The 21,859-nt window shown below is 40.8% G+C and overlaps 1 protein-coding gene across 6 annotated transcripts in view; it reads right to left on the reverse strand.

The window, feature by feature from the left end:
• Positions 1 to 800: 800 nt before the first annotated feature.
• The window catches only part of ECT2 (epithelial cell transforming 2), a 79,318-nt gene continuing 58,259 nt past the window's right edge, over positions 801 to 21,859 (reverse strand). For 4 of the 6 annotated variants that reach the window (XM_069975176.1, XM_069975177.1, XM_069975174.1 and 1 more), the window contains 8 exons: positions 21,218 to 21,296; positions 20,909 to 21,028; positions 18,823 to 18,961; positions 16,768 to 16,922; positions 9,753 to 9,860; positions 9,336 to 9,482; positions 5,833 to 6,151; positions 2,167 to 2,243 (listed from right to left, as the gene is read on the reverse strand). In XM_069975176.1, the coding sequence (XP_069831277.1) occupies positions 5,846 to 6,151; positions 9,336 to 9,482; positions 9,753 to 9,860; positions 16,768 to 16,922; positions 18,823 to 18,961; positions 20,909 to 21,028; positions 21,218 to 21,296 (1,054 nt within the window). In that variant the 3' untranslated portion in view covers positions 2,167 to 2,243; positions 5,833 to 5,845. Of the gene's footprint in view, positions 2,244 to 5,832; positions 6,152 to 9,335; positions 9,483 to 9,752; positions 9,861 to 16,767; positions 16,923 to 18,822; positions 18,962 to 20,908; positions 21,029 to 21,217; positions 21,297 to 21,859 lie in introns of all 6 variants that reach the window. The other 2 variants (XM_069975179.1, XM_069975178.1) reach the window with 1 other exon arrangement.

The raw sequence follows: 21,859 nt of genomic DNA on the forward strand, positions 1-21,859 counted from the left end.
CATACCTGCTCGCTCCACGGTCCCGGCGTCCTGCTCTCCCGCCCGGCCATCAGTGGCTGCGGCAGGGCAACACACTGATTGGCCGGGCGCGAGAGCAGGACGTTGGGACCCCATGGAGCGAGGAGGTATGTATACAGAGCGGTGCGGGAGGCGGCCGGCATCAGAAGGGGTTAAGCGGCCGGCAGATTTACATACACGCAGCGGTCGTTCAGACCGCTGCGTGTATGTACTGACAGTGATCTGCCAGGACCTAGCCGACTCGCAGCGCTATTAACGCTGCGAGTCGGTAGGTGTGAAGGCACCCTAATAGTAAGTCTTTAACTTATTCAAGGCCAGGGACAACGCCCCCACCCCACCCTTTTGACCAGACATTACATTACACACAGGTTTAACGGCTATAATGTTTTTATCTTGTATGCAAAGGACATTCAAATATTCACCCCAACACGTATTGGAGTTCTGATATGGGACTGCTAAGGCTACCTAGCAATTATGTGGTTGATTGGACTGAAGCAAGAAGGGCTGTGGCCCCCTTAAGTGTTCATTTATTACTGAATATGAGAGACCAGAAAAACAGGCATGATAATAAGCAGTCTCCATCGAGTCGCTGGCTCTCCCCCTCCTGCAGCTGAATGATTTCTGTACAGCTGCAAACTCTGCAAAGACATTCAGAAACATCCCTGCAGATACATCTGGCTATCTGCAAGTGGTTAATCGCTACAACCTGCCATGTTGTGTAACCAAACGATGTTCATACCCCTTACAAAAAAAAAAAAAAAAAAAAAAAAACACGACAGCAATGAAAGTAATTAGTTTAGTAATTTATTTATATACAAGTTACTGTTGTTGAGCACAAACCGTTTTAAAATAAAGGGACTTGCTTTTTTCCTAATATATAATATCTTACATTCTAGGAGTTGCTGAGCAGCTGATATTTGACAGACAAAATTTCCTATCCTAAAACAAAACAATTACACATGAAATCGTAGTGTTAGTACACATTAACAGAGACAATTTCCCTGCAAGAAACAAGTGGACTACAAATAAATATGTGTGACTGGTTAAAACCAAATGTTGTCTTAACCCTTCCTTCTTAAATATTAAAAGAAACAAAAAAACAGATCCATTGTACTTTCTTTATTCTGCAGGTGTCTCTGGTCACCATCATTTATATGAATTGTGATTTCCAATTTATTATTCACAAAAAAATGTAAAGAAAGCCAAAAATGTTTTTAAAATAATTGGGCTACAGCCAGCACAAAAAAAAAATGTAGGAAGAAAATTCTATTTGTTGCAGGTGCAGATTAGGCTGTCCATTATCTGAGCACATATCTTGAGAAATCTCAATTGTGTGTAGTGTCAAGACAGGACACAGTTTTAGGCTTCACACACCATCAAAATGACAGGGATCAGTTATTGGCAAATAAAGACCGTTACATTATAATTGTGGTAGTCGTTATACAAACAGTGGCGGTTATTATAAAATAATGGCCGTTATTTGCTGATGGACGGCCAATAAAAAACAGTTGTCATTCTTATAGATGTGTGAAGTGATGTAAAACAGGCATGTATGAAAGTCAAGAGATGTTTCAGATGTGCCAAGCACACTAAAAAGAATTCTACACCTTGCCGGCTTATGACCGCATGACCAAAACAAGGGCTAAATCCTACACAGCCACTTTCAATGGCCGCCCCACACTGTGCAACAGCTTTAAGATTTGCTATGGCATCATACTTAAGCCTGCAATAGACAATTTTGCAGTAGGCAATGTAGGTGGTCATCCTATAGGAGCTTTACACTGTTTACATACACATAAATTTGCAATCATAATATTCTCATAATCTATAAACAGTGAAACCTTATCAAAACAGAGATGAAAATGAGCCATTGCTTTACATACATGTGAATGACTTAAGTCATTCTACATGCAAAAATGGCAAAATAAAAACATATATAATGCACAGACACATCAAAGACAAACCCTGCTCTTTACACAAATGACAACTTTGCCTTAAACTCGGGTAGAGCACATTATTCGACATATTTCCAAAATCAAGTTCATCTTCGTTGAAGTGCTACTGTGAAGTACCATACTGGAACAAGTCTTCAAGAATAGCCGGCTGCTTTAGTCAGTTATACCAATAATAATAGTCTTTACTCCTCAGATAAGATGAGTTGTTGAGCGACTGAAGGTATGGTACTTCCTTTCAAACAGGTTTATCATTGAAGGAGATGCGACATGCTGTAAAAGCAAGGAAATTTTATCAGATGAGCAGAACACTGCAAAAGAAAAAACAGAACAGTGATGGAGAACCTTTGGCACTTCAGCTGCAAAACTACAATTTCCATCCTATCTGGGCAGCTAAAGCAATAGGCCTTCACCCCCCAAGTATGATGGAAATTGTAGTTTTGCAACAGCTGGAGTGACAAAGGTTCTCCATCATAGACCTAGAAGAGCGTACACATAAAAACAGAAAAAGACCATTAAAACCGAAAAAACCCAATGAGTGCATCTGTGACAATGGTGGACACTTAGCTTTCTTTCCAAGTTTTTATTAAATACGCTAAATGCACAAGATGATTGGAGATATAAGTACTATCTATGGATTATCATATCTGACCGTGCCAATCTAAAAACCATCACTATGGGAAATATTCCACCGCCAGAAAACGTGCAATAAAGGGGAACTATCAGCAGGTTAGACAAATCTTACCTGCTGCTGGCCCCCTATTGCACACAGGGTGCCGAGGGGGAAGGTGTCTCTCTTACCTTCCTCCTCAGTGCTGCAAGCGGTGGTATCCACGATTCAGAGCACCTTTAGGGGCACTCCCCCACCCCCATAGCTGGGAGTCAGCCCACTCCTAGTAATAGTCAATGGAACAGGTGGGCCACATCTGTGCTTTGAGGACGGAGCAGCGCTTCTAACAGTTCTCTGGACCAAAGATTACACTGCTAACAGCACACGAACAGCACCAAGGAGGAAGGTAAGAGACATACTGCCCTCCTCGGGGCCATAAGCAGGTTCCATCCTAATCTATGGGGTCTTCAAACTGCAGCCCACCAGCTGTTGCAAAACCACAATTCCCATCATGCCCAGACAGCTGAAGCTTTGGATTTGGCTGTCCAGGCATGATGGCAAATTAAGTTTTACAACAGCTGGAGGGCCGCGGTTTGGAGACCCATGGTCTAATCTGCTGATAGTTCTCCTTAAAAAAAAAAAAAAAAAAAAAAGTGATGTCAGGACTGTATTTTAGGAAACGCTGGTAAGAATTCTTTAAAACACAAGTTACTTGGTGGCTTGATTAAGTGTGATGCTGGAGCATTTTTGTGCCCATATTTTGCCCATAAATCCTGAACCCATTATACATGTGTCAAACTGGTCTATGCTGATATTTGGTCTTTTCTCTGTTCAAAAAAGGAAAAAAAAACCAAAAACCCAGAAAGTCACAGTCCTTTGCACATTCGGGCAAGGAAGGACACCGGTTCATCATGGAGGTTGTAAGGTTGTTTATCAACTGTGGGCAGAGACCTTTTGCTAATTATATCAACTCTGCACCCCCAGGATTTGGCCCGTCAGTGTGGCTGGATTACAGAGCAGTATCAGAGCGAGGTATCTGGGACCGCAGTATCCTGCCCAGCCAGTCAGTGCGGACGATCTCCCAGCTCTGATTACTGCTCTGTGATCCAGCCACACTGACAGAACAGATATTTACGGGATTATCTCTTCTGCACAACGGACCTGATTTGCATATCAGAATATCGTCAAAAATAACAAGAACAGGGCCAAAGATTTATAAAGGAAAAAAAAAAAGGTGTGTGAGCTGATTCAGCGCAGGCAGTAAGGTGGTACATTCACTTTAAGGCTATTATTGGCCAAGTCCTGAAGGGTTAAGGCTGGGTTTCATATCAATTCAAATGTGATATCTGTGCCACAGGGGTCAGTAAAGACAAAAAAAAAAAAAAAAGGTATGCAGGACTTTAGTCCTGACCTTAGTTAATACACCAAAAAACCTGCTGACAGGTCTGCTTTAAAGGAGCACTCCGGATGGGAGGCCTTTTCTCACTATGGCTGGGGAAGCGGTGAATGAAAGCAACAGTGTCCACTTACCAGCGCTGAAACCAAGGAGGTAAGTGGACACTTGCTTTCATCTACTCCCTCTGTGGCCATAGTGAAAAAAGGCTTCCTGCCTGGAGTTCCCCTTAAGATGCTCTAAAACTTACATAGAGGAGAGTGACTTCCGGCCCATTCACATGCACTAAGCATAGAAGTTTGTCAAAGGCGTGATAATATGATCAGAACAGCCTCTGAATCAGGAAATAGCGTAGTGTCAAGGAGGCAGTGATCAGCCTGGATAAGTAAGCCACCTTTCTCCCACACAGTGAATAAAAGGGAAGGGCACGCCTTTAGAGTGAATCTGTCATCTAAAATTCAAGTTCCAAACCACTAACACGGTCAGATAGCTATATTATTGGTGACGCATGGTACGCATGGTAGCTTTCATATCAATCTGTGAATATACAACGGTGTCAGTGGTTTGAAACCCGAGATGGCTATCCTAATCTATTTTCAACTCTAATAGATAAATATTAGTAAATAAAGTTATTTTACTGCCTTTGAAGAGTAGTAGATGATTGGAACAAACTTAGAGCAGATGTGGTTGGTAAATGTGTAGTAATTAAAAGTAAATATGCCTGGGATAAACCTATACCTATTGCAAGATAACACAGAAAACAAATAGGGAAGACTAGACGGACCTGATTGTCTTTTTCTGCTGACAATCTTCTATGCTTTCCTCTCAGCTTCCAATGCAAACAGTCTGCTCCATGGTCTTCACTGCCCCACTTCTTTTTTCTACTGTACATTCTAGCAGTGTATTCAGCCAACTGTCTCATTCCCAGTATACATTCCTGACTATAACCCCACAAGTCTCCCACATATTGGGGGAGATGGAGTTGGCTGAATTCCCAGCTGTAGTTTACAGCAGGAAGATGAAGCCCATAACAGGATGTACACTAGACATCAGAAAAATTATACTGATATTAAAGCAGACAGTTTGCATCAGAAGGAAAGCATGAAACACAAATATAGTAAAATTTCTATTTACCAATTTGCATTCAATTATTAGATCGTTCATTATTGGAAAATCCCTTTGAGAGGTTTCACCATAAAGGTAAGGTTTTCATTCACTGACAGTAAACAGAAACGTTGGGTTAAAATAAAAGAAAAAAGTATGAAACTTAAAGCGACTCCGTACCCACAATCTGCCCCCCCCCCCCCCCTAACCACTGGTACCTCTTCAGATAGCTGCTTTTAATCCAAGATCTGTCCTGGGGTCTATTCGGCAGGGGATGCAGTTATTGTCATAAAAACAACTTTTAATCCAGCAGCCCTGTGACTAACGGTCGGGGCCTACATTTGAATATGCATTAGGCTGGCACACCCTTCTCTGTCCTTCCTCCCCACCCTCCTCATCATTAGGACCCCAGGACAGGTCTAGGATTAAAAGCGGCTATCCAAAGGTACAAGTGGTTTGGGGGGGACAGATTGTGGGTACACAGTAGCTTTAAGTCAGCCACACTTCTGTAAACTGTAAACAACCCTAAACCTAAAGGTGAGCTAAACAACAGAAAGGCCCCATGTACACTATAAACAATGTATATAGCAAAGCAGAAACATAAAACTATAATATGCTTTAAAAACCTTGGAAAGAAAGTCTAAATATATAATTGTGCCTAAAGTGTCCTATTCCCAAAGACGGAAGGTATCACCACTTGTCAAAGGAGGTGACTATTAGTGCCAAATGTAACACATCAGTCCTATGAAGCTCACACAGGTATGTGGTTCACAGCGAGGGCTCCAATCGAATTATCATAGACTTCTTGCTGCATAAAGACTCTGTGCCCTGAGTATTCTGTCCTGTATACTCTGATGTAACAATTTTAGGAATAGCTTGTGTTTCACCCAGTTGACTAGTAAGATATAACTGGGGGGTAGAATGGCTTGCTTCTCCTTTCAAAGAGCGAGACAAAGAGCTCAATATACCACAGGACCTGGGACTCTGCGAGTTCCCATCAAGGGAGTTAGATCGTTGAACAGTGGTGTGTTTAGCAGGTCCATTTACGTTGAATGTAGAGGAAGAACGCGTAATCTATAAATAGGAATTAATCATTTGTTAAGACAGGAGGGAGGAAAACAAAAGCTTAGAGCATACCTATTGGTATAATTATACTTTGCCTTAATGAGGTTTTATACACAGACTACTGACTTATGCAAAGTGGCTTCTTTTTTTAATATATATATAAACAGAATTAGGTTCCGCTTTCCTGCAAGCTTTCTTAAAAGGTATGTTCACATATTAGATGCAACACACACCACATATGTCCTACAGGAGAGGCAGAAATCTGATGCAAACACATTTTTTTCCATGCAGAAGTGCAGCAGAACCATACCATGCCCCCCCCCCCCCCCCCCCCCCCATCAAATCTGAGTTGAGTGAATAGTCACTCGTGTCCAGGAACCACTTCATTTATCTGTCTCTAGCATTGAGAAACCTGTTTAGAGTGCCCTGGGTACAACAGAGCAGAAATTTCAAGTATAGTTGTACCCTGCTACTGAATGCTAACCGCACACAGCAACACCACTTTATGACTGAGGAAACTTTTGAACATGGCTTTTTAAACAGAATGTGTCAGATATATAGTAATACATTACATTTCAGAATTTAGCAGAAACAGCAAATTAAAAGAATCCAACCTACATTTACATAGGGTGCAGGACGCTGAGGAGAAAGGTAGTTTTCTTACCTTCATCCTCAGCGCTGTTTTTGTGCAATTCTGCATTATTATGTTACTTAGGCGATTAGGCGCACTGGGGGCCACAGAGTTTCTCCACCACTTCAGGAATTTTGAGGATAAATATTTATTAAAAAGTGGCAGGCGTATCAGCAGGGCTGAGGCCTATAAAGCCCCCCTTCTTGGCCCTCAGTGTGCTAAACAGCCTAAATAAAAAGTACCTGTTAAAAATAACTTTTGACAAGTCATTAGGGAATGTAAAGAGTTATAGCAGGTCTCACTGCGGACACCCACTTTGACCAGGAAACCCACTCCTGGCTGTATCTACTAATTCTGACAATGTAAGTTTGTAGGGCTCTATTGTTCCAATAAGAGGCCGACCAGGGAATGGATGATCGCCGTGTGCTTTCTCCCCAGCCATATCTCTTGATTGCAGCAGATCTTAGCAGTAAGACCCACTATGAGCAATACATTTTGACATGCCTGGTGAAATATGTCAAAAGATATTTTTTATGACAGGTATTCTAACATTTTAAAGTGCAAGATTGCCAAAAAAAACCCCAAAACAATCAGATGGTTTTAATCTGTTGTTAGGTTCCCTTAAAAAACATAAAATAAACTGACGTTTAGTGTAGTTAAAGTTTTTTTCATATTGATTTGCAAACGCATGCTTAAAAGACAAACTTTCAGCACACAGGTTGTCAGAAAAATTTTGATGCACAGAAACTGGGGATGTTCTGTTAGCCCCGGCCTAATTAAACCACCTAATACGTTACCTGTCCATGCTCCAGTCTGCTTCTCCGCCTCCCTGACATCCCGCTCAGCAAGTCAGCGGCTGCAATGGGACAGCATACCAATTGGCTGACCAGATTGTCGAGAAGTGAGAGAAGCAAGATGGAGCGCGGGCAGGTAATGTACTAACCCGGCACCCACAGTTATGTACTTTGGTTACCCATTTATTTTTAAAGGGTTATTCACACAATCAGTAGATTATGAGTCCGCATTCTGATCCAAAAAAATTAAAAGAGGACACATCCTAGTGCAGATCTGTTTTTTTTGTTTGTTTTTTTTTTTGGGGGGGGGGGATCTACTATTTTCTACAGATTTTACCTTTTGGCATCCATATCATCTGTGAAAAAATGTGGATCCTCAATAGGCAAACTGGTTACATTTTTTTAACCTTTAACCTGAACTTTAATTAAACTGGTGCGGTACAGATTTTACAGATCTGCAACAACATACAGAATTCAAATGCACAATCCGTATTTTTTGTCGGATTACAAACGTTGATTATGAGAGAATGAACGGGCTATTAAAAAAAAAAAAAAACACTTAACGTGTAAATAAGGCCTTCGTGTCTGCTTCTGAGCCATAAAATCTGTCTAGAAGTGCTGCATATATGGACTTTGTAAGACTTCAGAAACGTTCTGATATACTGACTGTCTTGGGGCTGAATGCACAACATGGATGCTCATTATAATGGAATCTGGAAGTCAGATGATTCCAGGATCTAACTTTATTTGCCTTGTTGCCTATTGTGCATGCTATTATGCATGCCAATAGGAAACAACCCAAAACCATAGGCATTAGCAAACAACTTACTTTACATGTAAAATTATTAAATGGCTTCTAGTACAACACCTTTCTCCATTATTTTTTTTTTTTTTTTTTTAAGTTTTGTTTGCACAATTACAGGTAAAAACTTTGCTAGGATACGCCACTGTAGTTGAGTTGGGGCCCCAATAATCTTCAGAGTTTCTTGCATAGCAGTGCTCCTTGCCAGTCACTGTGCAGAGGTAAAGCTATGCACTGCCTTGCTGGGATGTTTAAGGTTGATGTGCATCTGACAACTGCAAGGGATTGTCCAGCGAGCAGGAACCTGTATTATCTATACTTACCCTCCCCTCTCCCTAATGTCTTGGAAGGTATATTTCAATGTTTCCCGTGGTTGCAAAAATATCGAACAGTCATTGCAGAAAGCATATAGACTTGGTTGGATATCATTCCAGAAAACCCCTCTAACCTAGCAATATAGCAGATAGCAAAATACTTATGATGGGAATCCCCCTTTCTTAATACATAGTTTGGATAAAAAATAGATGTTGAAGTGAATCTACCACTTTACTGATCTATGGAAATTTTCAAAAATATTCAGATGGACGCGTTCCCTTGCAAGTTTTACAAGGAATAAAGAAAGATTATTGAGGTTCAAATACAATTAAATGGAAGGAAAAAAAATCCTATATTTCTAGGACATAACCAAGACGTCATAAAATATAGCCAAAAGTGGTAAACACTGCACGCATAGACAATACATATGTTTTGTCAAGCAGATCTCTGCTAGCATCTAATAGCTTACAAAGACTTTGCAGGATACACACCAATTACCTGTATGGCATTCATACTGAAACCAAAGAATCGAAATACAAAGCTTCTGAACTAGTGGAGGTGCTTATGAAGTGATCAATATTAAAAATGACTTATTATGACAGCTGTGAAGAGAGACTGCAGTAGGTGAACAGTATAATACACTTTACATACTGCTAGAGAGGTGGTACTTGGCATGCGACTGCTTGCAAATCCCTCTGTGCTTGGACCAGGACTCCTTGCATCAGGAGTATTATGTACCATCAGCGCCCTCTGCAGGGCTCTCTTGGGCGTTTTTGAGAATGAAAATGCTCTTGTAACCTAGAAGTAAAATACAAAAAAAAAAAAAAAAGTTAACAGAGAAATGACGACACAAAAGCAGCTTATAGATAAGCTAGATAGATGTAAAAGCACAAGTGTAAAATGGACACTACAATTGACTGTCCATTCACATAGTACTGATGTCATATTTTATGTATAACTGACTAATCAAAAGTGCTCCCTATATCAGAGTAAGCATTCATAAAAAAAGCTAAAAATGAATACAATGAAATTACTATTAGAAAGGAGCGAGCAGCTAAATTAACTTACTTTCTTGGAAGTTTTCTTTATGGCTCTCGATGCTCTGCTCAATGTACTATCCACATCCTTTGTGTTCACTTCTAATGAATCGGGATCAGTAGTATAAATCAAGTTTTCCTACAAAAGAAATAAATAAAATAATGCAAATAGAGAAATTTGCTCTTCTGAGATTGGAAAAAAAATTGCAGAAACAAAAGTCAATTTTGCAAGAGCCACTGATAAAATAAGATTAGTGAACATGGAAGATTGAAGGTAGTTCCCAAATCTACACTGCCATCTAGTGGAATTCTAGAAAAATTACCAACTAGAGTATCTTCTTACCCTTTAAAGTCTCAAGCACACAAGGCATCACTATTTTGACCTATTTTGGGCGAGTATAAACAGCATTGAATCACAGCTGCTTGGTTCTGAGTGAGGTTAACTTCAGGGATCAAGTGTTTCTCTGGAAGCTCTGAATACTCTGCTTCCAGGGCAGAACATTAATTCAAGGGGAATGTTTTTTTTAGCATGTGGTGACTATTTTTAAGTTGACTCTGCATGAATTTATCAGTGGGGTTTACTTAAAGTGTCAGTTTTTTTTTTTTTTGGCGGAAATCAATCGTACAGGCGATTTTTAAGAAACTTTATAATTGGGTTTAATTACAAAGTTTCTTTAAAAAAAAAAAAAAAAAAAAAAAATCACCTGTACTATTGATTTCTGCAAAGAATATTTAAACGGCAGTGACACTTTAAAATGCAGTAATATAGTATTAAAATCCAGATCTGTTAAGAGATTCCATATACACTTGTGTATACAAGGCTTTGTTAGCACATGAAATAAAATAGCAGCAAATTGCAGAGATCTGCACTTACTGGTGGCTATGCACAGCCTCTCTGAGAGACTGGCTACCTACAGCACTACATTCCTTTATATGGCAGCCCTCTCTGGCACTGATTATTAGTTGGGCCTTACCAACACTTGGCAGCACTCTAGTGAGCCAAGGTGCTACTTTTGCACAGATTATACATAAATGTAGGTGCACAGGGGTCTATACAAAAACTTGCAACTGTTTAATTCTCTGCACAGGTTCCCCCACTGTGCTGAATATCTTTTTTTTTTTCCTTCTCCCCCTTTAATTGGATATGGGCATCATGAATTCTGGGAGACTCCTGCTACCAGAGAGCATTATGGGAGCTCAAAAAGCAATTATAGTTAGAGCCAAGCTGTAAGGTGAGATGACCAGATTGATAAATTCACACAGGCTCTAAGTGCTGCCTTATGGGATCTCTTCCCAAACCTAGATGAGGGAATCCAGGGGCTCCTTGACAGCCCTGGAGGCATCAGCTGCACTGAAATATAATTTTCCATTGATTTTCCACATGATTTGAATTTTGCCAAACATGAAGGCCAGTTATTGGCATCAATGGACTTCATCATCCAGGAACTGCCTACATTTGGCAGGAATGCCCTGTACCACCCAGAGGAACCCAGCGCCCACTGTGCCGGCTTAAAAGTCCGACAATGGCTCTGAGGGTTTTAGTACAGTACCTAACAGCATTTAGGTGCTCAGCTGATCCAGGTCCCTGGTCAGCTCTCTCAGTGTAACAGCTCATGTCCTGGTAAGTGCTCCAAGCTCTCAATTCTGCGCTAGGGCACACAGCAAACTTTCTTGGGTCAGCACAATCCTGGGGGACACCGACTACCTGGGCAACCTGAATGGACTGTGGGTATTGCATAATGCTATCAGAAGTGACCATAACAAAAAACTAAACTAGAGAAAAATCAGTCAGGAAGGATATGGAGAGACTGGCTGATCATCGTGTGCTAAAGTATTCCCTTTTATAGATGTCATCTTGCCGTTGCCTCTCCACTGCACCACAACAGGTTAAATTAAATCATAATTTATGTTTTCTACTGGAGAAACTGATAATTCAGATGTTTAGTTTACTTAGCGTTAAAAGTTCCCTAAACATCTGATAGATTAAAGGAGGATGCCCCACCATTGAGATTTATCACTAGCCACAGGATGAATTTGAGTGCAAAGGCCAGAGTCTGTGCCAGAGAAAGCCCAGTACAATGCTACATTGACATAACTAACTAACACTCAAGTAACCTGATATCACGTATAGATAAAATGTTGTTTTAAAAAAGTAATTTCTAAAAAACAAACATATACACGGCGCTGTACTTAGAAAAAAGCCCACTGTTATGCTGCTAAAGTGTAACAAGGGATTCCGTGGTCTCTCCTAATAGTTAAAATACACCAAAAATATGTGTGTACACTTAAAGCGCTACAGTGCGTGCTTAAATGATGGAAAATAAGTTTCCTGAGAGACACTGTCCTATAAAAATGTAAACCTAATATATTTTCTGTAAAGTACGTGAATAAATAGTGGCAATGGTTCGTTCAAGCAGTTTAAGTATCCTTAGTGATATATAGCTATACTGCTGAATACCTGGTAGTTTTGTGATGTGGTATAGTATCCTCGATTCTTCTGTATCTTTTCAGTAGTTGTAGGTGTTGAGGTGTCGGGTTGGGAGCGGGCCCCGGCCGGTGGCTCCACTACTACCAACTCTCGGCATGCGGTGAGTAGTCCAAAGGTTTTCCACGGAGTAGCAGTGACGTCACTGTAGTAATTGCCGTAGTTCATGCAGGTCAAACATCTAACATGTTTCAGAGATAATTTTGGCCTTGATGCAGCATGTTAGATGTTTGACCTGCATGAACTACAGCAATTACTACAGTGACGTCACTGCTACTCCGTGGAAAACCTTTGGACTGCTCACCGCATGCCGAGAGTTGGTAGTAGTGGAGCCACCGGCCGGGGCCCGCTCCCAACCAGACACCTCAACACCTACAACTACTGAAAAGATACAGAAGAATCGAGGACACTATACCACATCCCAAAACTACCAGGTATTCAGCAGTATAGCTATATATCACTAATGATACTTAAACTGCTTGAACGAACCATTGCCACTATTTATTCACGTACTTTACATTTTTATAGGACAGTGTCTCTCAGGAAACTCATTTTCCATCATTTAAGCACGCACTGTAGCACTTTAAGTGTACACACATATTTTTGGCGTATTTTAACCTGATATCACAACTTCCAAAAAACCTAATCTCCAACCTCAAAGTCTACAACTACAGTAAACCTATTTGGCTATAAAAGTGTAAGCTGGCAGGCAATGTCATAGCCTCAAACTGTTGGTCATCTCTGCTCACAAGAGGCAACTGGCTAGACTGTTACAATATTTCAAAAGGTACATAGGCGTAACTGTTTTCCAACAGAGGCAAAGTACAGGCTAGCAGATATGGTTGTGGCACAGTTCTTAAAGGAAACCTGTTATCCTGGGAGAGCGGTTTGAACCCACCCACTGCTGGATAGAGCTCCCCATACTTACCCCCCTCCTGCCGATCCTGTACCCAATGCCACTCCTCTGTGCGCTTATAATGCTACTAAGCATAGATGACCCTGATAACCCTAGGAAATCACTGCTCCAGTGATTTCCTATAGGCATTGGACGCCTCTCTGCTCATTTGCATAATGAATGCGGACCGGCAGGAGGGGGTTAGTATGGGGGCTTTATCCAGCGGTGAACTGCTCTCCCAGGGTAACAGGTTCTCTTTAAGTCACACACATGGTCCTATTGCTGTTTGTTTCCCTTTAAGTGTTAGTTAGAGCCAGGAGAAGCGCGTAGCTCTTAATTTCCCAGCTTGCTGCAGCAGACAGAAATTGGCAGAGCCCATTTAAAGAGGACCTGTGACCACTCCTAACCTGCCTGCGTTAGTAAATGTATGTATTCCTCATGAACTAACAATTCTAAAATATCCTTCTATTTCTGTGTTTACCTGGTTATTCCAACTAAAATTCTATGAATAGAGTGCCAAACTGATTGCTAGTTGGGGAGAAAAAGTGGGGTGTCTCTGCATTTTCTGACAAGGTCAACTTTAAAGGGGAAGTCCGGGCAAAGTAATTTTAAAGTATTGCCCAAAAAAAGTTATGAAAATTACTAAGAGACTTATAAAAAAAAACGTACCTATAGTGCATTTTCTCTGCACTTACTACAGCATGACGTGTTCAGGTCTCTGTAAAGTCGGTGATGTCTCTTTACATAAAACTGCCAACTCCTGCTGCTCCAGTCTGTCCCATCGCTGCAGCAGGTGCCGGCAGTTTATGTGACGTGACAGGTAAGTGCAGGGAAAATGCACTATAGGTGCGTTTCCCATAAGAAGTGTCTAAGTAATTTTTATAACTTTTGTTTGGCAACAACAGATCTTAAATTTTGCCCGGCCTTCCCCTTTAATTTCATAGTCTCAGTGCAGGGACAGCCCCCACCCCTGGTAACACCCTCTTGGTCATCCAGTCATACATTCCTAACAGAGGAACACCACAACACAGAGCTGTAAGAAAAGATGTTAGAGTTATTTTAGGAGGAATATATTGATTTACTAAAACAGACAGGTCAGAAGTGGTAGGCCCTTTTCAGGATCTAAAAAGAAGTCAGTTGTGAGAGCTTTCACCTTATTTTTTTTTTCATGTGTACTATATATGTCCTTTATTACAACATTTTTTCTGCTTTTACTAGGAATTGTACATGTTTCCTTCGGTTTATTTTTATATCAGGTTAAAAACAGCCAAGGATAAAATCTTTTTACATCCAGCAGTATCAGAAAACAACTTTTACAATGCATACACCGGACCAACGCTTAAAAAAGATGGCTGTCAAAAGAGCTGCAGTATGAATGCTGCTGCCCCTGGCATAAACTGTTCCTTCCTTCAGTTTGTCATCTATGTACTTTCAATCTTACTGACTGCCCATCCATTGTACACAGCTCAGGTCACTGTGGGCATTGCTAGACAGCCAAACGGGATCTTACTGTTGTTTTTGTACCAGCTTTTATCTGATCTAGTACAAGCAAGATTTTTCTGAAGTAGTTGAAAGCCAACCTAATGTTTTAGAAAACTTTTAGGTATGTGCTAAAGTTTGACAGCACCTTTTTAGCTTACACATTGGAGCAAAACGGTCATGAACAGCTAAAGGCTGAATAGAGTGCCAGCACAACCTTATAATTCTATTACAGAATACCACTGAAAGGATTAGGGATGTGGACGGCTGTCTTTTAGTTTACCTTTCATTGCATATAAGGTCCATATAGAGGTGTTTAATAAATATGAGTTCCTTCGAACCAGAGCATGTAGCATTTGAATACTGGTAGCTGCACAAGTTAGATAAAGCCCTAAGGAATCCTGGAAAACATTGATACAGCCTATGGCTATGTTCACAGGATATCTTCATATTAAACTGCTGCTCATATACAGTCATCCAGGAAGAGAAGAGCACAGATCTCCCCCCACACAATGGACTCTTCCAGCTCAGAAACAAACTGCCAAATAGTGACCGACAACTCTTCGGCCACCCTCATCTAATAGGGCCAGTGTCCTATTAGAATGTTGCTCATAATATATATTGATGAGCAAAACTTATAAAATTCATATCAAAACTCAATTTTAAATTGTTCTAAGATTTTTTTTTTTTTTTAAAGCTTGAGTCTGAGTCGGTACATTTTTTCCGACTCAAACTCCAGCCAAAACTAGTTCAGACTCCGACTCCACAGCCCTGTAATCAACAGCCTTTCCACATGAATGGGCATTGTTTAAAGCTACATAGGACCTGAATTAATGAACATAGGTTATGTTAAACAATGGCCATTCAAATGGAACAGCTGTTGTGTATAGCTTGTGAACACAGCCTATGGCTGTATCCATGTTTTCCAGGCACAGTTAGGGCTGCACCCAACTTCTGTAGCCAGAGAAACTGGAGCGTGCTTGAGTGTTGCTCATCTCTAGCTTAAAGGGGAATTGGATTATCCCTGAAAGCATGTGTAACCTCACTGGGAGATGCAGAAAAGCAGAGCTAATTCGCCACAGCACCATTGCGTCCCATCACTGCAGCACCAATGTGCAGATTTGAAATAATCAGCAGATGGGTATAACCCTTTAAAGGACAAGTGCCATGAAAAACCTTTTCCCAGTAAATGAAGCACATTACAAAGTTATATAACTCTGTAATATGCTTCAATCACCTATCTGCCTCCCTTCCCTGCCTTCTCCCCCCTCCACCCCCCAGCAGGAAGTGTCCTGACTCACACAGACCTGATTACTGTCGTCACCGTCACCAAGCTCTTCTCTCAGCTCCTTCTTCTGTTACACTAGCCTCCCCCTCCCCTCCCCTGCCTTGTCAGGTGACTCTGCTTCCTCGGCTTATCTTCTCTAGTGACATGACTCCTTCACTGAGTCCAGGGCAGCAGGAGAGAGGGTATGAGGGGAGGGGGGAGCTGCCTATGTGCCGGAGTCAGTCTGAGGGAAGATAAGCAAGTGAGATGTGACAAGAGATGGCTTGCAGTTGTTCAGCCAATCAGAGGTGAGCAAGCCTGTCACCTGACAAGGCAGGGGAGGGGGAGGCTAGTGTAACAGGAGAAGGAGCTGAGAGAAGAGCTTGGTGACGGTGACGACAGTAATCAGGTCTGTATGAGTCAGGACACTTCCTGGTGGGGGGTGGAGGGGGGAAAAGACAGGGAAGGGAGGCAGATAGGTGATTGAAGCACATTACAGAGTTATATAACTTTGTAATGTGCTTCAATTACTGGGAAAAAGTTTTTCATGGCACTTGTCCTTTAATATATCCTTCAGAGTTGCCCATAGGAGGTGTCTGAGGCCCTTTAGTACCTCTATGTCTCCCCATTTTATATAAAAGTGTTATGTTTCCTTGCCTGACATGGAAGATGTTGTTAACCTAAGATACTAAAAGGGGAGATTAGATGAACCAAGTGGTCATCTCCTGTTGACAATCTTCTATGCTTACTTGTTACGAGGAAACACCAAGTTATACAAGTTGTATTTCGGGAAAATAAACGCGACATATTAAAAAGATGGTTAAACGTTGGAGAATGCTCCATATGTATGACTGTCAGTAGTTCTTTGAATGCACTTTAAACAGTCTCAGTGAAATCGTGGTAGGGAGAAAACTACTTACAGCATCTGCTTTACAAATCGTGTTGGCTATGTGCCGGCATAACATCTTCAGCCAATCCACCTTCGGAGGCTCCTCAGTTGTCAGCTGGAAGCTAAATAACTGGTTTGTCTGTTCTGTTGGAGGTCGCACTACCAATGCAAATGCGTTATGGCATTCTGGAGATCCAAATGGAAACATTAGTCTCTTTTATGATGTCAACGCCACACATTGTTACTCAAAAATAAACACAATGTTTTCGGCTTGTGCAAGAATCTGTGTTTTATGCCCTACTAATGATATAAAATACAGACAAACAATTTACAGCTTATTAATGGAATTCAGCTTAAGGCTCAGCACAACACTGCGGCGGACATTACAGAGAGCACTCGAGCGTGAACAATTCAGCACTGTCTGTAAATTAATATTCTTAGATTTAGAATGTACTCTTAGCTGTGTAACCATGAAGCACCGTATAATTACATAGCTATGAATGTTAAGTTTACACCGGGTCTTGCTGTTAATTCACTGCAGCTTTTAGAATGGCAGATGGGCACAGTACACTAGCATGCTGTGCCCAGAGAAAACAGGTTTTACTATTTAAACAAACATAGTAAGAGCTAGTGATAAAACTAAGTACTTCACATAACTTACTTCTACATATTCACATGGTTCCTGTAGTCTTAAGTTAGATTGTAATATATAATTTTATTATATATATAATTTTATTATACATTTTATTGTTCTATTTTCTCATGAGTGGTTGAATGGTATATATGAGCAACACAATCACACACTGCCAATGTTTGATTTTGAGTTTTATCTTTTTTTCTTTCCCCTTCCCAATCCTGTTAACGGTTCTATTCCCTTTTAGAGTCTATTCCCATGTACAGGATCTGCAGCGGGTCTGTTACAGTATGTTTAAAGTGACACTGTCACCTCCTTTTTCGAGTGGGCGGGGCCTCGCGGCAATAGCACCACTTAGCCCCGCCCCCGCCCACCATTGGCCCCACCCCCTCGTTGGCCATTGGAACAGGCTGGCCAAAAGGTCTAGGCCCCACCCCCTCTAGGTCGGCCCACCAATGGGCGTCAAGGGGCGGGGCAACAGTGGTGCGGTGGGCAGGGTTAAGTGGTGCTATTGCCGCGAGGCCCCGCCCACTTAACACAGTCTGCAGTTGATAAAAGATGACTTTTTACTTGAGCAAGCACCACAACATATGATATAAAATAAAGGTATGAAAAACGCTAAATTTACCCTTTACACCTGTGCAGAGATGTCAGAATGCAAAAAGGGGGAGTATCTAGTATTAATATTTTGGTGGATTGTGCACCCCTAATGCAAGCAAGCATAAATTATTGTGGAAATTTACACCAGCAATTAAAACTGGAAAATCAGGTGGAATTCCGCAACAGATCTCTGCCCGGCGGAATCCCACCCATCTCATTGTTTCTCAATGAGCGGGGTACGGCAGAAGCGGAGGCACGCAAGCTCACCCATAGATGGGCTAGGGCACACTGAGTCAGGCAGGATTCCGCGGTGGAGAGATCCACCATGGAATTTCGCCTGATTTACTCCCTGTGAACATACCCCAAGGCTCTATTGCAAGCCAACAAAGGCACTGATATAGAATGATTGTCTTAGTAAAACTCACACAAGCAATACTTAAAACTGAGATTAACAAACGATGGGGGAGATTTTTCAGACTAGTGTAAAGTAGAATTGGCTCTGTTGACCCTAGCAACCAGATTCCACCTTTCATTTTTCACAGATTCCTTGGAAAGTGAAAGGTGGAATCTGACTGGTTGCTAGGGGTAACTGTGCCAGTTCTACTTTCCACCAGTTTGATAAATCACCCCCATTATTTGTATATTGAGGTGGTTTATTCAGACAAGTAACCTAAATGGTCGTTATTTTTGGGGTGTAACCAAACTGATACAGGCAAGATGGAATGAATATGTCCAATAAATATTAACAGAGCATACCACATTTAGTATTATAGCTCAGAGGTTGTGTATAACATATATATAAAACTGCACACTAGTAGCTACATTTCAGTAGTCAGACAGTGTATTACAGACCTTCAGTTTCCCGGATATTAAGAACTTTCTTTATCTGTGACAAAGGCATTAAGCTAATATGCTTAAGAGAGGCAGGGGGCCGTGTTTGTCCATGAGGGCTCTTGAAGGTACCAATAACTTTATGCCGCTTTCTTGCAATCTGAAAGTACAAAAACTAATTTTCAATGCACGTCTACAGAATACAGCTAAACATTTAAACAATGTAAGAAACTAATTCAAAAGCAAAATATAGTTACTGGGACAGACGAACGTCTGCATTTTTATTATTTAATTAGCATTTTTTAGCTACAGGGCCCAACTTTAAAAGAAAAAGTAAACTCTTCAACCCCACTCTAGGGACATAAGTCATACCTTTTCAAAAGAAATTTAAAAAAGCCGTCCACTCAGAGTAACCCCTGTTGACTGATACTCCATTCTCCTGCAGTCTGTATGACATCTATGTAAGGACCCTATTACACTGCCTGACACTTGCTGTAAACAAGGGACATGTCAGACACAGGCATTTTCCATTAGGTCTCTACTAGGTACAAAGCTTTACACTGGCAGATAGGTGACAGTGAGATAAAATAAATTATGCCTTTGTCTTTGCTGATGACTATTTGAAGAGATTTAAAATTGCATTTTTCCTTGGAAGCGGAAGTGTTACAGAAAGAGCTGAGGCACAGCATGCACATCCTCCCTGTCTGACTAAGAGGTGGGAGAGGAGGTGTGCACAGTATGGCTTAGCTGAATTTCTGGGGCACTATTTTGAATCTATGGTTTTGACAGATTCTATTTAAAGAGCCTATTACACAGCTCAACCACCGTGCACAGAGGGAATACACAAGTGATCAATTGATCGCATACCCCTTTGCTTCCATCAGCTATAATACGGCCCTTAGATATGAACACACTGGCCCTCCACAGAAAGAGCAGCTTATTGTGTTTATAAAGAAATGAATACACGAAAAGAGTGGTGCTTTAACCAAAATAGGAAAAAAAGGGCAGACTGTCAGATGGTACGGCAGTCTGGTTAAACACCACACAGTCACCAGATGTGGGTGACTCACTATCAGGAAACACACCAGCAAAATGATGATTGGAAACGACACTAGCTGCTATCCTATCCTTTCCAAAGGGGGCACTGACACCTTTCCTTTTACAAAGGAATCAATGGAGAAGAGAGAGTCACAAGACATATGGATTCTGGTTGTTGCAGAACTGCACTGTGGTCTCTGGAAACCATAAACACATTTAGCTATTAGTGTTCAATTTGTCACATAGAAAATGGGTTATTGGTCTGTACACCATGTTCTAAGTCAGCAATAGCTATCTTTCATTTGACAGAGTGCTATACAAGGAAATTTGTCAATTAAGTGTGTGTGTGTGTGGGGGGGGGGGGCACTGGGTTATGATGATGATGATCTGCTATATGTAAACACACGCTATCCAGCAATTTGCACAGTTCTTTCTGCTGCTGTGTAGCACGCATCATATGACATGCTAATACTACAAGCCATCAAAACTTAGCGCCATGTTTTCTTCATACTATTTTGGACCAAGAATTGTAGTATAAATTCAGTACTAATATTAACAAACATTATATAGGAAGTAATGGATAGTCTTCTATAAAATATACAGAAACCTCACACTTTTACTAAATCCCCTTTAATACTAACAGACAGTGATGGCATATGTTTAGGTGCATCTCAAAGGTAAATTTACCCTGCTCTGTAATGCAAGCTGTAACTCCAGATCAGCGTTATCAGTAAATGTAAGTAAAAGATCAGTAAACGTAATGTATGTAGTCAATATTTTATGTGTATCTGTATACAAAACTGTAAAAAGGATAAACGTGAACACATTTTAAAAACCAGTCTAACAGAAATGAAAGATTCACAGTAAGAAAAAGATTAAAGCGTAATAATTGCAGCCGTAAGAGGAACATATTTTTTACCGAAGCAGAACACATTAACAATTTCCACACATTTCCCCACATTTTAGCCTCGTGCATTTAAAAATTTTCAGACAACTTTTTCTTCCATTAAAAATTTCCTACCGGATCCCCCTACATCTCTTCAGATGTTAACATTCAATACAGTCTCACCTCAAGGCAATCATTAAATAGAAAGAGTGTGACTTGTTCTCCTCTGTCACAGAGATCTTCCCCCAGAGCTACAGTTTCCACTCTCTGTACCAGCATCCTATGGGAAGATAACAGATTTGCCTACGACAAAGAATAAGCAATAGGCATAAAGTTACGTTGGTTTGGGGACAGTAAATGGTAAAGAACAATAAATGATACCCTAAAAAGGCGCCATCAGATTGACTTAATGGGTAGTAACTTTGTATCTTTCCATAATGATCAGCATTCCTTGTAATTTATCTATGGACATTAGAGAGATTGAATACTTACAGGACACCCATCCACTTCATAGACCACATCAAAGATTTGTCGCTGCCCTTCAGTTTTCCTTTTATCTTCATTGATGTGGCTGCCAATTTGAAATAAAAAAAATATTAGTATAGATTTTTGCACTGCAAACTACGTGTTCCTCTTTAATAACGCAATACAGATTTAGCCAGAAATATATAAAAGGGTTGGTTTTCTCAAACAGATAGAAGTAAGAGCTTTGTCTGGCTGAAGGGAACAGATAAGTAATTACATATCAATGTGAAGTTGCTTGTTTATCTGGTTGCTCCTTGGAATATACAATGCAGGGAATGACATGAAAGGAAAAATATTTATGTAGTCAAGTGGAAGATTATGTCCTATAAATATTATCCAGAGAAATTTATTTCAAAGAGGCTGTCAAAAGAACGAAACAGTGTGCTAATAGCGGACGGAAGGTCGACTGAAGGTTACAGACTCAATTACCGCATCTATGGGACGTTTTAGAAATGCCACCATTAATAAGTAGACCAGGCGTTGATGTTCAGAGATAAATCCTGGTAGAACAATGTGGAGTGGTAGCGTGATTATATGCCACTTAGTGACAACTGTGCTAAATATAGTAATAGATGATCAAGTAGTAATAACTACAGATTTTTACATCGT

This window comes from Dendropsophus ebraccatus, chromosome 6, assembly GCF_027789765.1.
Source record: "Dendropsophus ebraccatus isolate aDenEbr1 chromosome 6, aDenEbr1.pat, whole genome shotgun sequence".
NCBI lineage: Eukaryota > Metazoa > Chordata > Amphibia > Anura > Hylidae > Dendropsophus > Dendropsophus ebraccatus.